Here is a 17,302-nt window from a genome sequence, read left to right on the forward strand (position 1 = left end):
TTGAGATGAATTAGCTTTTATGCTAACTGGATCCAACGTCAAATATTTGTACCTGCAGTATGTGTGAAAACAGTGCAAAACATACCTCGGTGACAAATGTTCTTTTCATTAAAAGAAGCTATTTTAAGAAATAGAGACCATCTACTATTCATTTGCAAAACAGTTCGAGATCTTTCTGGAAAACAGTCTTCAGGGTACTGAATAATCAACACCAGATTTCAAGAAAATTATTCTTCTATAAGGAAACTGGGCAGATATTGCAGTGGATAATAATATTCACTTTTAAGGACTTTTCCAAATATACTGGCTAGCTGGCTCTCTTGAGAGATCCCTTTGAAGGAAATGTCTCTTCCAGCGGAGTTTAAGCCTGTGGAAAATAACTACAGAATGCTGGGCAGGCATTCTGCAAGTCTGCTTTCCCCATAATCAAATGTTCTTGGGGCCTTGTGGACCCACCCAGGCGACAAGATGTGCACAGGGTGACCTCTTAGAATGTGTAGAAACGAGTCAAGTTTTTGGTATTGGAGGATGCAAGTCACAGAATCTGCACCGTATTCTCATTCTCAGAAATTCCTGTGATATGCAACTCTGCAGATTTCATCTTCCAATGGCACTAAACTGACAAAATTGGGTATATCTCTATGAATCTGTAAGTTAAAAGTCACACATTATGTGTGTATTTCATGACCTGATCCCTTCATTTTCCTTAGAGGCTAGTATGATTTCTGTTGTTAATGATAAGAAAAGAATTAAAACACAGTTCAGAGTCATAGCAGAACAAGTGTAATACCTATCGATTAATCAGGTATTAATTGATCCCCTAGGGAGTTCTAGAATATTCTTTTCAAAAAAATAAATAAAGTACCTTCAGTCTGCCTTGTGGAGATTTTGCATGTAAATGACAGCACCTGTCCTTAGGGGCTTAGAGTGAATTGGTGGCTTATACAATTCTAGGCCTGAAATTTAGAGTCCCCATCAGCATGAGTGCTGTCTTAATGAGCCCCACCCAAGTTTGTCACCTGAGTCGTGGAAACTGGAGATTGACCAGAATCCAGCTCTCACTTGTTTTCTCTTGTGCAAAAGGAAAGCACAACCTCTTTGGCAGGAAAGAATCCACCAGTTGGCCTGGATGGTGGGTCCTGATTCCCAGTTTCACGTCCATCCATCCTGCCTCCTTCCCTAAGACTGGTGGAATTATGATGGTGGTCAAATAGATGAATTCTTCCACCCAGTCAGGTGTAAATTTAACCATAGTCGATTAGGAATCTAAGTCCCTCCAGCAGAGGCTTTATCTGCATATACAGAGTCAGACTGAGAAATAAATGCGTTAGTGGGGAGTTCGGACCAAGAAGTCATAGGATTTTTTCCCCCCAATTACATAGGTGTTTCACGAAAAATCGTTTGGGATTCTGAATTAACTGGAAAGTCACTCCAGCTATTGGTCCACTTTAAATATGGGGACATCACAAGAAGGGCTGCAAACACAGATTCTCCCAGCAGGGATCTTCCAGTGTCTGCCCTTTCCAAAATTCTGATATTCTTTTCACTTGGGGCTAAACAAGTATACCAAAAATCATCCTTAAAGAGGGGTCCAAGGGTTTCACACAGACCTGAGGCATGGCCCAGGAGTGGGGTGGGGGAGACTCAGAGATGTAACTCAGAGAACTGCAAACACTTCATCCAGTCAGTTAAACTTTTTCAAGGAGGCCCCAGATTTGGTTGTTCGATCAGAAAGAAACTCATGCCACTGTACGGATTAGTGAAATTAATGCAAGATGAGGTTTGACTGCTTGTGACTCATTGTACCTCCATGAGTCTCTGCATCCCTGTGCACTGATCTGAACACCGTGAAGAGACAGAGGAGGTGGTCTAGGCCAGCTGCCTAGGTAGAGGGGGAATGAGCCCATTAAGTCTCATTTCAGTGGCTCCCACTGAGCGCAGGGTCATGTGACAGCACCAAGACCCTGGTCATTGCTCTGGGTTTCGTCTATCAGCCTTGGGTCTGTTTCTGAAATAGCCTCTCTGGGCTGTGTCTTTGCTGTTTGGGATGTGGCATGAGCCTGTGTGGGGCAGGACTGTTTTCACCCCTGGACCGTGTCCTTGTTTTGCGGCCCTTTGGTTTTGGATTGAGAGTGTCTGAGATTTCAAAGGAACTCCTAAAGCATGGCAGAGAGGAGAATGGAGAAAAGCGTATTGTATATGGTGTGGTGTGGCTTTTTTCTTCCAGCTGTAAAGTTTGGCCGCATGTCGAAAAAGCAGAGAGACAGCTTGTATGCAGAAGTACAGAAACACCGAATGCAGCAGCAGCAGCGCGACCACCAACAGCAGCCTGGAGAGGCTGAGCCGCTGACTCCCACCTACAACATCTCGGCCAATGGGCTGACGGAACTTCACGATGACCTCAGCAACTACATTGACGGCCACACCCCTGAGGGCAGCAAGGCAGACTCTGCCGTCAGCAGCTTCTACCTGGACATACAGCCTTCCCCGGACCAGTCAGGTCTTGATATCAATGGAATCAAACCAGAACCAATATGTGACTACACACCAGCATCAGGCTTCTTTCCCTACTGCTCTTTCACCAATGGAGAGACTTCCCCAACTGTGTCCATGGCAGAATTAGGTAACGGCTTCCATGTTTCCATTGGGATATATTCCTTGTGCCCATCAGAGTAAATGGGATATGTTTGACTTTCCGCTAAGGAGTTATGTTATTAAAATAATGCATCTAGGAGTTCCTGTCGTGGTGCAGCAGAAATGAATCTGACTAGGAACCATGAGGTTGCAGGTTTGATCCCTGGCCTTGCTCAGTGGGTTAAGGATCTGGTGTTGCCGTGAGTTGTGGTGTAGGTCGCAGACATGGCTTGGATCCATCGTTGCTGTGGCTGTGGTGTAGGCCAGTAGCTGTAGCTCTGATTCAACCCCTAGCCTGGAAACCTCCATATGCAGTGGGTGTGGCCCTAAAAAGCAAAAAATAAAATAAAATGAAATAGAAAAGTATCTAAAAAAATAAATAAATACCATAAAATGATGCATCTAGCAGGACAATTCAGCTTTACCTTTTGGACCACTTCGTAATTCCAGCCTGGCCCCTTGCTCTTTGCCTGTCCGCTGTTTCCCATTGTATATCCAAGAAGTTCATTGACCTCTCAGCGTCAAAGCTGGGACAAGATGAACTTAAAGCCATCTTTAAATTCCACCAAAAAATGTCTAAGCTCAGGGAATGGCCCCATTAACTTCACCTCTTTAAGTTATATTCTAGGTATTGCTTTATATACCAAAAGTCATGGAATGGCAACCCACAGACTCAAGCTGGTCCAAAGACATATTTCTCTGAGCTTTACAATTTTTGAACTGGTTGCTAAAGTACAGAGCTTTACAATTTTTAAATTGGTTGCTAAAGTTTTAAACCTGGACGCCTCCACCAGAAAGTTCAGATGTTCCGTTTCTTGTGGGAGGAAAGAAGAATGATCTGGTTACACTGGAGCAGTATTTGTGAATGGCAGCAACCAGCTGGTACCAGTTAGGTCCTAACCTTTTAAATGAACCCATCCCGCTGTCCCCATTTAGATCACTCCTCAGGCCCTGTTAGCATCTACGTTTTTCAACTCTGATGTGTTCCCTAAACTTTCAAGGAAAGTTGGCTTATTTGCCAAAATGTTTTCGTGATGTATATTAATGATGAAACAGATGTATGTCATGGAAGATCCACCTTGCCCCCCAAAACAAAACAAAACAAAACCCAACAACCCTGTCATTTCCTTATTCCTGTGACATTGGTGCTTCTCTGGAGATGTGACCTAGAAATGTTAACACAGACAATGGAAAACTTTTCATTTCAAGGAAGTTGTGTTAACATCCTCTGTTATATTTAATCGATTTTTAAGTGCAGCACTATTATTAGAGAAACTTTGATAAGGACCTTGGCTGTTTGAGAATTTGATCTGCTCCTCCCCATGATTCCTCATACAAGGTTATACTCCTTTGGGATATTTCAATTAGTTGCTGTGAAGATGACTAAGTTAAGACGAGGAGAGAATGGAGACTTCAGATGGAAAAGAACCAGCAGGTTCTGACTTGAGCACAGACACTCTTAGTTCACAGAGAGAACAGTTGTGTTCTTTAGATGGTTTCTCCACCTCTGTACCCCATAAAACATTTTTAAGTGAAATTTATATTTCCAGTAAAATCTTTCTCCAAATAGAACAAATTGAATGTTCTTTACGGTTTTTACACAAGCACCTCTTTATGGGTCTAAATTTAAATCCTCAAGAGCAGGGACATTTTAAGCCTGGTCTTTAACCACTGAACAGCATTAAAGGTGTATCACAGCTCTTTTGATTAACAGAGAAACCTCTGAACTAGAAGCCAAGCTGAGCAGAGGTGGGTTTGATTTTTTTTTTTTTTTTTTCTTGAACTAGAACAAAAACCTTCCGTTTTGGTCGTGAAATCTTGGTTGGCTAAGCCTTAAGCAGGGCTGTAATGAAAGTAAAATTTTCAGAAATGAATAAGGATATGATTGAAAGTTGACAGGCACTTGTGAAAAATGACCTGGCTCACTTTAGGCTTGCTTCTACTTTATCATAACTACTAGTGAATCTGCCTGTTTGCTTGTCATATGTTCAACCCAAAATAAACCCACACTGCTTGACCTAAGTGTGGCCCTTGAACATGGCACTTGGGCTGAATGTGTGCTGATTCCTGAGTGGAGCCAGAAATGGCTCAGCTTCTCCTTTCCCAGCAAACCTGTCAACTCCTGGAGGGTGTGGGGCCCTGTGCCCACATCTATTCTACATGTTCTCTTCAATTAGGGATTTTTCACATGTATTATGGCATTTTCCAGGATGAATAAAATTAACTGTTACTAAGATTTGTCCCAAACCCAAAACTAAAGAAGAATTTATCTGAAAAGGATGTAACAGGACTCTAATTTTCTGTCCCTTTTGCACGTGGAGGATAGTTTGAGGAGCTAAGAGTAGCATCAAAGTGACCAAAGGCTTTGCTGCTGCTTATCCAAAGTCTTTACTTCCCTGAAATTCCTCTGGGGCTTAAGTTCTGCTCTTTCTTTAATTTGACTTCATTTTAGGCTAAATTTTGTCATCCAATTTGAAACAAATGAAACCATTTGTATAATTGGAAAATAAATTGTGAGTTAACATAGCCTAAGCCCAATTAATTCTGTCTTTCAATAATAGCATCTACAATCCATTACTTTTAGTGGAAATATATCCGCATTCCTGGCTATGAAATTTTACCCTTGTTATACACTTAGCACCCAAATTATACATTCCAGATAAACTATCTAGATTTATTTTTTTTAAGCGCTAATTGCACCTATTACTATAATCAGTAATTAAAGCCTTGTGCATGAGAGACAGCTGATGTACTGGGCAAAGCATGAGACAAGAAGTCAGTTTACATGGGTTGTGGTTGTAGCTTTGCTGTAGGTTATACAACCTAGTATAAGTCCTGTTATCCCTGCAAGCTGCAATCTCCCTACCTATGGAATATAAAGATTAAGAGCACATGGAGTTCCCTTGTGGCACAGCAGTTTAGGGGTCCAGTTTTGCTACTACTGTGGCACGGGTTTGATCCCTGTCCAGAGAACTTCGGCATGCCAAGGTCATAGCCAAAAAGAAAAAAAGAAAAAGAAAGATTAAGAGTAAGATTCTGGAACCAAATTGTGTGTATTTGAATCACTGGCCACATGCCAGCTATGAGACTTTGGGAAGTCACTTAACCTCACTGTGGCTTGCTTTTTTCATCTGTAAAATGGAGATAATACTAGTGTCTTCCCCTGGAGTTGTTGTGAAGATTAAGGAAAAAAATTATGTATATAAACAATATTTATGTGTGTGTGTGTATCATCATCATTAATTATCTGCAAAGTGAGGAGAGTTTGGACTAGATGATAACTAAAGTTTCATCCCCTATGAAAATCTGTGACTAACGCAGAAGTCAGGATTTTCCATCTGAAGTATCTAGACCTGGCTGTACTGATGAAGCAATCGTGGTTGAGGAGATAAACTTATTTACTTTACAGCATGAGTTATCCACAGAGCTCAGTCCAGAAACCAAGTCTCCTCACTCCTCGTCCTAAGGTATTGAACTATTCCAGACTTTATCTGAGAGCTTTTACTCATTCTGAGCATATTCTCCTTTGCTGAAATGGAGATTTTTTAAAAAAATAGCAGAGTGTCTAAAATCTTACACTCGCCAAGTGTGATTTAGAAGCAAAGGCACCTGGTGGGAATGCAGTCACTGCCCTCTACTGGTGGGTCATTGTACATTGCATCATTTGTTGCTGCTTCTGAAAGCTGGACTTGAATAGCTAGGGATGGGTGGGAACAGTTTTTAGGGTGAAGAGAAACAAGATACTGACCTTATTAATCAGAAAAAAATCATGGTCTTGGAGAGAATACTGGTAGCTTCTTCCCATTCTTCCCCTTCTAGGAGTCTCCTAGGTTCCCTGTGCAAACTTCACCTTCATTGTTTTTTTTCATACCTGCAAAAACTGGTTTACTATTTACATATTTATTTTCTTGCTTCTGATTCCCCATTGTTCTTGTCTTTCCTCTTCACACACATCATTAGTTCTAAGGTATATAATTTACTGGCTTCTTCCTCTTTCTCTCTCAGATTCTCTGTCTCTTCCTTTAAAATTTTTTTGTTTATGTTTTATTTTTTATGATATTTACTTCTGTTGTTTTCATGTCTGTGTGTTGCTGAGTAAGGTGGGATGTTAAGGTTTATTGCGTTTCATTGTCTCTAAGGAGAGTCTAGTTTCGAGCTTCAGTTAGGTGAACCTGCTCTGTCTTCACACAAATAAATCTGGTTCTGTCTGACAAAGGCAGTAACAAATTTCCAAATAAAAAGGCACTCTTAGAGCTCCCGTTGTGGCACAACAGAAATGAATCTGACTAGTATCCATAGGACTTGGGTTCAATCCCTGGCCTCACTCAGTGGGTTAAGGATCCGGCGTTGCTGTGAGCTGTAATGTAGGTCACAGATGCGGCTTGGATCTGGCGTTGCTCTGACTGTGTTGTAGGCTGGCAGCTATAGCTCTGATTCAACCCCTAGCCTGGGAACTTCCATATGCCATGGGGGCAGCCCTAAAAAGCAAAAAAGAAAAAAAAAAAAAAAAAAAAGACAGGCACTCTTACTAGTGTTGCTAAATTTGCATTCAGCCCTTGTTTTAAATGACTTTGCTATGATGTATTCAAGACCCTGGGAGAGGGGTCACTTTGGGGTATGATTTTGGATTCTCATAATTTATCAATTCTTTTTTTTATTTTAAAATTATTAACAAATAGTTGGTTTTAATTTTTTGTTAGAATATGGTTTATTTACAGTGTTGTGTCAATTTCTGCTGTACAGCATAGTGACCCAGTCATACATATATACATTCATATATGTCATACATCTATGTCATATATCTTCCATCATGTTCCACTCTGAGAGATTGGACATAGTTCCCCTGGGCTGTACAGTAGGACCCCACTGCTTATCTATTCTTTTGAGTGTGTGTGTGTGTGTGTGTGTGTGTGTGTTTAGGGCCGTACTCGCAGCATATGGAGGTTCCCAGGCTAGAGGTCTAATCAGAGCTATAGCTGCCAGCCTACACCACAGCCACAGCAACGCAGGATCTGAGCCTCATCTTCGACCTACACCACAGCTCACCGCAACACCAGATCCTTAACCCACTGAGTGAGGCTAGGGATCCAACCTACAACCTCATGGTTCCTAGTCAGATTCGTTAACCACTGAGCCATGATGGGAACTCCTGCTTATCCATTCTAAATGTAATAGTAGTTTGCCTCTGCCAATCCCAAACTCCTTGTCCATCCCACTGCTTCCCTTCTCATCAATTCTTTTAAAATACTTCTTTAATTGTCCTTCCCTTTCTTAACCATTATTAGCAACCAATTTCAAGCTCTTGGTCCCTTACATCTAGATTCCAGCAGCCTTCTAATTGGTCTTACTGCCTCAGCCTCTCCATCCTCCTGTCCACCAATCACAGAACTGCTTGTTCTATTTCCCCAGTTATAGTGTTCAATATGTCAGCTCCCCCTTGAGAAACCTGCTGCCTCTTTTAGTTAATCAAGTCCATACTTTCAGTCTCAACATTCAAGATCCTTCAGGATTTGGACTCTTATCTACCTATATTTCTGTTTTGACCCCATCACCTTATCGCATCTGCCTATTTCTTGTAAGTGCCATATTGTTCTTTCATCTACCATCCCTCGAATGTGGAACTGGCCCACTACCTCACACCACTGCCTTCCAAATCCTCCCCATCCTTCAGGGCCCATTCTAAATATTCCTCTTCTGCCGAGAAGCATCCCATCATCTCTCCCTTCCCCGATAGCACCTGTTATCTTTTTTTTCTTTCTCTTCTGATATAATTCAACATCATGCTTATTATCTAATGACTTGAATTGTCCTTTCATCATGTCCATACGTATTCACCAGATTATAAATTCCTAGAGGAATTTATTTGGCATCTGTTTCTTTTAATATCTTTAAAATCCCTACACCCCAGTATAATAAGAACAAATGTTACGTAGCATATGCTGTATAACCCTCTCTATTATACAGCATATATATATGTGCTGTGAGAAGCAAGTGCTCATCTCACTTGCTTCTCACAGAAACTTTATAAAATAGATACTGTTTTCCTGATTTTATAAATGAGGGGACTGAAGCACAGAGAAGATAAGTACCCTAGATAACACAGCTACTAAGTAGTAGAGCTGAGATTTAAACCCAGGCAGTCTGGCTCCAAAGTCCGTCTTTTGACCACCACACTATATACAGTGACATAGTAGGCTTTCAGTAATGTTTCTTCTGCCATTTGCAGGAAAAACAAAAGAAATACATAGTTGTTGTCACAAATATATGTGTGTGTATATATATATTTATTTATTTATTAAAAAACTCTCTAAAGGAGTTTAGAGAGTATGTATTTTTTATATATATGTGTGTGTACATACATACATAGATACATACATACATTCCTTAATTTTCAAGGGCAGTCCTCTCTTGGCCAATGTATATGGCCAATGTGTCTTCATAAAAATACTAAGAAGAGGAATCCTTTGGTGGCTGTTAGGGATCTGGTGTTGTTATTGCTGTGGCATTGGTTCGATCCCTGGCCCTGGAACGTCGCACATGCCACAGGCACAGCCAAAAAGAAAAAAAAAAGGCCAAGAAGAGGTTGTATCAGTCATTTTTCACACACATCTAGGTCAGTACTTGTTCATTCTCAGACATTGGTTATAAAGGCAAGGAAGAAGGTCAAGGTCAGGAAGGTCTTCGAAGACCCCAAGCCTTATTGCTAACTGTTGGCTTTGCCTGTCCCTTATCCTCGTATTCCAAAGTACAGACTAGTTTCACATTGCCTACTTAAACATGCCAAGATAATTAAAACTGGTTCAGCATCATGTTGCTTTATACTTGTTACTTTTTAAATCAGATATTAGATAGGAAACACTTAACTATTCAAGGAAGAACTTGGCTTTTCATACTGTGATCTGTTTTCTCCTTAGAACACCTTGCACAGAACATATCTAAATCACATCTGGAAACTTGCCAATACTTGAGAGAAGAGCTCCAGCAGATAACGTGGCAGACCTTTCTGCAGGAGGAGATTGAGAACTATCAAAACAAGGTAGACTCTGGAGAATTTTACCTAAGATTGAGGCAATGCTGGGAAGGGTGTTTGTGTAGGAGATTTGATCAAGCATATAAACAGACCAAAGAATGAACAACTTTCATCAGAGAGCAGAATTCTATTCAAAATCTTTCTTCCAGAGCTGATGAAGTTCTTGGGGCTTTGTTGCCTTGCTGAGATGCCAGTGTGTGAAATTTCAGCAGTGGCACACAGATTCTATTGTGCTTATAACTATACAAGTATGTCCTATCATTTGTCAGCAGGGAGCTAGATTAAGCAGCTTCCAAAGCCTCGATGAATTAGAATTTGTCCCCATGTCAGAAGGGAAGCTTTCACGGTCTGGAAGTTGATAGAAAATAATCTTAGCCTCATGTTTCCAGAGGTCATAAAGAAGCAGTTTAGAGAGTATGTATTTAAAAAGGGGTTTGGAAGCTATGATCCTAACTCCAATCTGAACCTAGCAGTAAATAGTGCTCCTGCTTGCGTTTTTGTATAAAACACTCCGGTCAACAAATCACCACAATGAGAGAGAGCAGGGCTGGAGAAGAGGGACTTTTTAAAATTATCTATTCTGCCTTTAGTAAAAGAAAGTGCTGTGATTTTTCCCAATAATCACAGAAATTCAGCCTTAAGAAGGGGTATAAAGATGACCGAGGCTAAACCTCCCCTTCGTTTTGCATATGAGGAAACTAACATCCCTTGGCATATGGCTAGAGAGTGAAAACATCAGGACTAGGCCGTGAGTCCTGGTTCCTAATTCAGTGTTTCATCCGCCTTGTCACATTAGTGGAAACAGTCTTAAACAGAGATTGGGGCAATAAGTGAGTCAGGCGATGGCTCCAGGTTAGCCTGTCACTAAATTGGAGAGTGAGTATGTAAAAGGAATGAAGTTGGACAGGTTGGGGAATAGAGCCCATCACGTTGTTTACCTTTGAGATAACAGCCCAAGTTACAAAGGGAACCAAGAAGACAGTGAAAAGCAGCAAGGTGTGTGAAATGGGGTTCAAGCTCAGAGATGCTGGGCTTTACATCCTAGCTCCATTGCTTCCTAGCGGTGAAACCTCTGTGAGCCTTGGTGTGCATTTACTAAAAATGGAAAAATAGGAGTTCCCGTCGTGGCGCAGTGGTTAATGAATCTGACTAGGAACTATGAGGTCGCAGGTTTGATCCCTGGCCTTGCTCAGTGGGTTAAGGATCTGGCATTGCCGTGAGCTCTGGTGTAGGTCGCAGACGCAGATCAGATCCCACATTGCTGTGGCTCTGGCGAAGGCGGGCAGCTACAGCTCCGATTAGACCCCTAGCCTGGGAACCTCCATATGCCGCTGGAGCAGCCCTAGAAAAAGGCAAAAAGAAAAAAAAAGGGGAAAATATTCTTGCAAAAATGAGATGAGACAAGGATGTCATAGCAGGCTCATAGCAGGTGCACAATAAATATAACTAACCCCCCTTTATGCCCCCCCCCACCTTGTAAAGTGGTGTGAAATTCCCCAAGGCAAAATTGTTTGAAAGGAGATTCTCCTTTGCTACTCTCTGTGGCTCAGGGTTAAAGCAGTGGCACGAGGTACTTTGCTGATTCAGGTTTTCATTTTCTGCTGCATATACACTCATCACATCTCCCCCACCCCCACCCGCTGCTGTCCCCTTGCCGCCAAAATGGTAAGAGAGAAATTGGGGGAGAGGGTGAAGAACTTGGGAGCAATCATTATAACCTAAATGACTGGCCAACTATTTATTTTTAAATCCTCTAGCTTTGGGGGATCCATTGCCAAAGAAGGATTTTATACTATAGAAACACTTAGAATAACTGTGTCAAGGATATGGGTAACCCGTAGATGTTAACGTGGTTCCCTATTCCACAGCAGCGGGAGGTGATGTGGCAATTGTGTGCCATCAAAATTACAGAAGCTATACAGTACGTGGTGGAGTTTGCCAAACGCATTGACGGATTTATGGAACTGTGTCAAAATGATCAAATTGTGCTTCTCAAAGCAGGTATGTGCTTTGCAAGTGAATTTTTGAGATCTCTTCCTAACCTGCTTTCCCCGGCTTATTAAAGAAATGCTTGGTAAGGAAGGTGTCGGGAACAGTTTTTCTCCAATGATAATACCTCAGGTGTCTCTTAGCAGAAACTGAGGGGTTTTTTAAATTTTTTTTAATAGGATTTTTGAGCTATTTGCAGGAAACATTCCCTGCATTTTGCTTCTCCTCTAGGTGAAGAGATGAATTTGAAAGATACCTGCAATCCCTGATTTTAACCATCCCCTGTGTTTCGTTTCTATGCCTCAGATCCTCAGGAGGTTGTGATACGTTGTTAGGAAGAAGGTTGTCAGTGGAACTCAGAGAGACATCCCTGGGTTTTCATTGGTTTGTTTTAATAAACAGGAGTCCATGGTTTCCTAGTGACTCTGAAACTCCGTATTATTGCAAGACAGAAAAGTGCCATCCAAGTGATTCATAAATCCATCTCTCTTCAATGACACAGGCCTTAGTGCAAGTCTTTAATCACCCTGGTAAACTCTGCCCTTTTAAATAGAGAGTTAGGGTGACTGAGAGCCCCCTATCTAAGCCACCCCGCTAACTCAGAAAGGGGGCTCTAATGCTCAAAATCAACTCACCAAGACAGAATAACCCACCTTGTCTCTACCTTTGCCTAGGTTCTCTAGAGGTGGTATTTATCAGAATGTGCCGTGCCTTTGACTCTCAGAACAATACCGTGTACTTTGATGGCAAATATGCTAGCCCCGATGTCTTCAAATCCTTAGGTAAGGAAATCGGTGGGTGCTTTGTCTTGAAGTCTGGCCTAGGGGAAAAGATGGGTGAAAACTCTTGTTGAAAATGGAAATTGGGTTTGAGGGGAGCAAGAGTTAAAGAATTTTATACCTTTGTCCCTTTGTGTTTAATCACTGTAGAAAATTTACAAAGCGCAAATACTTCTCACCCACATTACATGTAAGGGTTGAGGGTTTCATTTTACCTATTGGTAATCAAAGAAATTTATGTTATATATCCTTCTAGTTCCCTTCCAGATTTTCAGAACCAGGTCTGCAGGGAATATGTTACTCAGATAAGCTAGACAATGTGATTTGCTACCTAAAATCAAGCAAAGAGCCAAAAGTCTGTCGTTCCATACTCCTCAAATAACAACCATTAATAAGATATTAAAGAAAGAGGGAGAAAGTTCCTGTCGTGGTGCAGCAGAAACGAATCTGACTAGGAACCATGAGGCTGTGGGTTTGATCCCTGGCCTTGCTCAGTGGGTTAAGGATCCAGCGTTGCCGTGAGCCATGGTGTAGGCCGGCAGCTGTAACTCGGATTGGACCTCTAGCCTGGGAACCTCCATATGCAGCAGGTGCAGCCCCCAAAAAGAAAAAAGATATTAAAGAAAGAAAGTATAGCTCAGTGAAACTGTGACACACACTTTAAAAATAAATTAGGAGTTCCCGTTGTGGCGCAGTGGTTAACGAATCCGACTAGGAACCATGAGGTTGCGGGTTCGGTCCCTGCCCTTGCTCAGGTGGGTTAACGATCCGGCATTGCCGTGAGCTGTGGTGTAGGTTGCAGACGCGGTTTGGATCCTGCGTTGCTGTGGCTCTGGCGTAGGCCAGTGGCTACAGCTCCGATTCGACCCCTAGCCTGGGAACCTCCATATGCCGCGGGAGCGGCCCAAAGAAATAGCAAAAAGACAATAAATAAATAAAAATAAATCAGTTTGGATTTCTGTAATTTAAATAAAGGGGATATTATGATTAAGAGTGGGACGTTATCCAAGATATGTTGCTCAGTGATTTGAAAAACAATTAAATGAGAGGAGGTGTGCATACTTGAGAATAGCCCCATTGACATAACTATTTGTACATAATATGCAAATCTGAAAGAATAGACACCAAAGCTAACTAGTTGGGAGGGGATGAGTTTTTATTTTATGTGACTTTCACGGTTTGTGTTTTCAGTTCTGTATTAGTTATAATGATTTTACCACCATAATGTGTCATTTGTTATTTTTAAGAGTGTTGTACATAAAATTGAGTAGAAACCAAAAAAAAGAAAAAGGGTGAAGTTAACATTTCAGTTAGATTATAGCTGTTAGACTCTATTGCTTTATTGGTTAACAGTATGGGCTCTAGGAGTTCCCATTGTGGCCCAGCTGGTTAAGAACCCAGCATAGTGTCCATGAGGATGCGTGTTCAATCCCTGGCCTCTCTCAGTGGGTTAAGGATCCAGCATTGCTGCAAGCTGCTGTGTAGTTTGCAGTTGCAGCTTGGATCCCACGTTGTCATGGCTGTGGTGTAGGCTGGCAGCTGCAGCTCAGATTCAGCCCCTAGCCTGGGAACTTCCGCAGGTATGGCCCTATAAAGAAAAAAATAAAAAAAAATAAAGTCTAAGGTAAAATATCTACTCAGTATGTGTAGCATTATGCCTATGGCTGGTCTTCAATATTTAAAAAAATTAAAAAAAAAAAAAGATGAAGAATGTGGGCTCTGAAGTCACGCACCTGGCTTTGAATCTCAGGGTATTATTACCTACTAATGGAATTTTCAGAATTTTCTCCCCAATTCTGTTTCCTCACCTCTAAAATAGGGGTAGCCCTCCCTCAGGATTGTTGTGAAATAGCAGAATACCCAGAGAAACCTCTCAGATCAGCTTCCAACATAGTAATAACACAACAAAAGTTCACTGTCATTATTTTGAATGATGATGATGGTGATGACGTTGGTGGTCATGGTGATGGTGGCTAAACTGATTTTTCTTTTAAGATTTCAAAGTATAAAACTGTAGAAACATTCTCAGTATATAAGAAGTATAAGCCTTCTAATCTTCAACTACTCTAAAAGGTCCATCTTTACCTTCTTCCAGATTTTTCTCCAAGGATAATTACCAAAATCCTAAACTGTTCTTAATTTTGGCAGGTTGTGAAGACTTTATTAGCTTTGTATTTGAATTTGGAAAGAGTTTATGTTCTATGCACCTGACTGAAGATGAAATTGCATTATTTTCTGCATTTGTCCTGATGTCAGCAGGTAAGATAACTGAATTTTTTTTTAAAAAAAGTGGTTTTTAAATTGTCCAGGTAAAACATTTTTAGAAGGTATACAACTTTTTATGGCTATAGAATATTCAGGGGGCTACCAAGAGAGGATGACCCCCTTATTAAACCTAGTTATAAGTTTTTCAGATAACAACCCCCCTCCGCACATATACCATTTTACGAAAACCTTGTGCTGTTATGATAATTAAGAAATGAAAATTGAATGACACCCAGTCCACAATTAACCTCCTGCTACCGAGAGAATTGCTGTGATAGAGTCAGCTTGCTCTTCTTAACACCCATCTCCAAGATAACATGGCTTTTTGTGGGTTTTTTTTTTTAAGTTTTATTGATATATAGTTGATTTACAAGGTTGTGATAATTTCTACATACAACAAAGTGACTCAGTCATACATATATACATATCTAAGATAACCTGACTTTTAGATAAAAACATCTTATTTTTTCTTAAAATCTATTTGGATGTCATCCATAAGTTTATCTGAATTTAATCTCTGTCTTCAACCAGTCCTGCCTCTTGGTGATAATCACTTTTGCAAATTTGCTGTCTTGTGTTTGGAATTCTCAGACATAAAAACTTTATCCTAAATTTTCAACCCTTAATTCATCTGGCATTCTCTTGACAATTTTATTTGCCTTGGACTATATGGCGATTTTCGTATTTTCCAGAAAGGTTAGCAGTATCGATATGAGCATTTTATTCAGAAAAGTTAACTACTTGAGAGGCTATAGCAGTTTCATTGCACTCTGAGGAGTATGGCCTTAGAATTAAATGGCTATCCTTTTGTACAGGAAGGACCCTCCCTTCCTTTACGTGTCAGTAAAAATAGACTAAAAGCTTAACATTCTGCTTTGCAGCCATCATCGATCAGTTTTCCACTTCTTTAGGAGCAAATTGTGAATAAGAAGAAGTGTCTTGTTAGTCCTTAACTCTGCACTGTCATGGTGTAATAATCTGTATCTAGAAGTCAGGAGAAACTGGGGTGTTCTGACATCATGTTGGAAGAATATTAAGGAGTATGGTTTTTCATGTTTAGATCGCTCATGGCTGCAGGAAAAGGTAAAAATTGAAAAACTGCAACAGAAAATTCAGCTAGCTCTTCAGCACGTCCTACAGAAGAATCATCGAGAAGATGGAATACTAACAAAGGTAAGAACAAAAGGTTTCCACCTGATACCACCTAAATTATTCCTTGCCTCAGATCATCCCAGCCACTCTTTTAAGTTGTCCAACCAGCCCCCAAAAGTATCGGTAAGCAACAGGCTACAGAAAGAAAGGAAGGAAGGAAGGAAGGAAGGAAGGAAGGAAGGAAGGAAGGAAGGAAGGAAGGAAGGAAGGAAGGAAAGAAAGAAAGAAAGAAAGAAAGAAAGAAAGAAAGAAAGAAAGAAAGAAAGAAAGAAAGAAAAGAAAAGAAAGAAAGAAAAAAGGAAATATCTCCATTTCAAAAAATTCTCCTGTGCCAAAATCCTGCTTAAATTCTATTTATTATTATTTGGTTATACAATGTCCTGGAATACTAGGGCAATGGTGGAATTTTTTTTAAGCATTAATATATTCTGAGTATCTTCCACCTATTCCATGAAAGGTGGAGAGAAGGCAGAGTTAATGGTCTACACTGATATAAACTAGAGAATTTAGAATTTAAATCTTTGAATTTAGAAGGATGGAGTTATGAAGGACTAATAAATTAACCAGGATAACCGTATATTCTAATATTAGTTCTAGTTCCATTAAATTCATTAGTAATCAACAGTAAATGACTTTTGTATCTTCTTCATCAATTTCTCATTACTACCCTGTATTCAAAGCTTAAGATTTCATTTTTGCTAATTATTATCTTTCGCAATAAAAAGATAATTAGGATGTCAATTTAAAATATGTTAACATCCTGCAGTGCTAGTTCCAGTTGTATGTATTCAGTCTTAGAAAAATCAGCCCTGTTCTTTCTTGGGTTATTTTACGTATTTTATTGTTCTAGAGGATGATTTGAACAGTTTGGGGTTTTCTTCCTATTTTCTTTTCTTTTCTCCTGATAGCTAGGTTAGGACAGAAAGGGGAAGATGGGGGCTAATTAAAGGATTTGGTGTTGATTTTGCACTGTTAAATGAGACACTGAGGCAGAAATGGGAGATGGAAAGAAGAACTCTCCTCCATGTTCATGCTCAAGGCAAGGGTACCATTAGGGTCTTTGATTATAGAGAGCACCCAGCAGATGGGCAGGAGTGATGTTCTGGTGGAAACATTTCTTAGGATTATTCTGGGTTGAGATAATAAGTATTCTGCCCTGTACAGTGCACTGGCATGTAGAAAGCCTTTTTGCAAGTCAAGGTATTGTCCTCAGCTGGTAAATGGTCAATGCTGAGACTTCCCCCAAGCCTGCTGACTCTTCTTTTTGTTTGTTTTCCATCACGGCCTTTTGCTCAGACCCAGAATTGCTTTGTTGGAGGCAGAGCTCCTTCTCAAGACAAAACTTGTGACTGGAGTAGACTAGTACTCGTTTTGCATAAGATCTGTAGGAGTGGCCGTCATCTCTAGTTGCAGTGACCCCACATACCCATGGCTGCCCCTTGCCCTCTTCTCC

General features: G+C 40.6%; 1 protein-coding gene across 7 annotated transcripts in view; it reads left to right on the forward strand.

The window, feature by feature from the left end:
* The window catches only part of RORA (RAR related orphan receptor A), a 765,082-nt gene that overhangs the window by 737,799 nt on the left and 9,981 nt on the right, over positions 1-17,302 (forward strand). For 6 of the 7 annotated variants that reach the window (XM_084968134.1, XM_021073474.2, XM_084968142.1 and 3 more), the window contains 6 exons: positions 2,228-2,623; positions 9,549-9,670; positions 11,533-11,665; positions 12,328-12,435; positions 14,581-14,691; positions 15,758-15,870. In XM_084968134.1, coding sequence (XP_084824260.1) covers positions 2,228-2,623; positions 9,549-9,670; positions 11,533-11,665; positions 12,328-12,435; positions 14,581-14,691; positions 15,758-15,870 — 983 coding nt within the window. Of the gene's footprint in view, positions 1-2,227; positions 2,624-9,548; positions 10,950-11,532; positions 11,666-12,327; positions 12,436-13,278; positions 13,723-14,580; positions 14,692-15,757; positions 15,871-17,302 lie in introns of those variants that run through there. The other variant, XR_014810150.1, reaches the window with a different exon arrangement.

Source organism: Sus scrofa, chromosome 1 (genome assembly GCF_054392235.1).
Source record: "Sus scrofa isolate SSC_HxYL_T2T_F1_AM1 chromosome 1, Sscrofa_HxYL_maternal_Yorkshire_Landrace_v2.0, whole genome shotgun sequence".
Taxonomy (NCBI): domain Eukaryota; kingdom Metazoa; phylum Chordata; class Mammalia; order Artiodactyla; family Suidae; genus Sus; species Sus scrofa.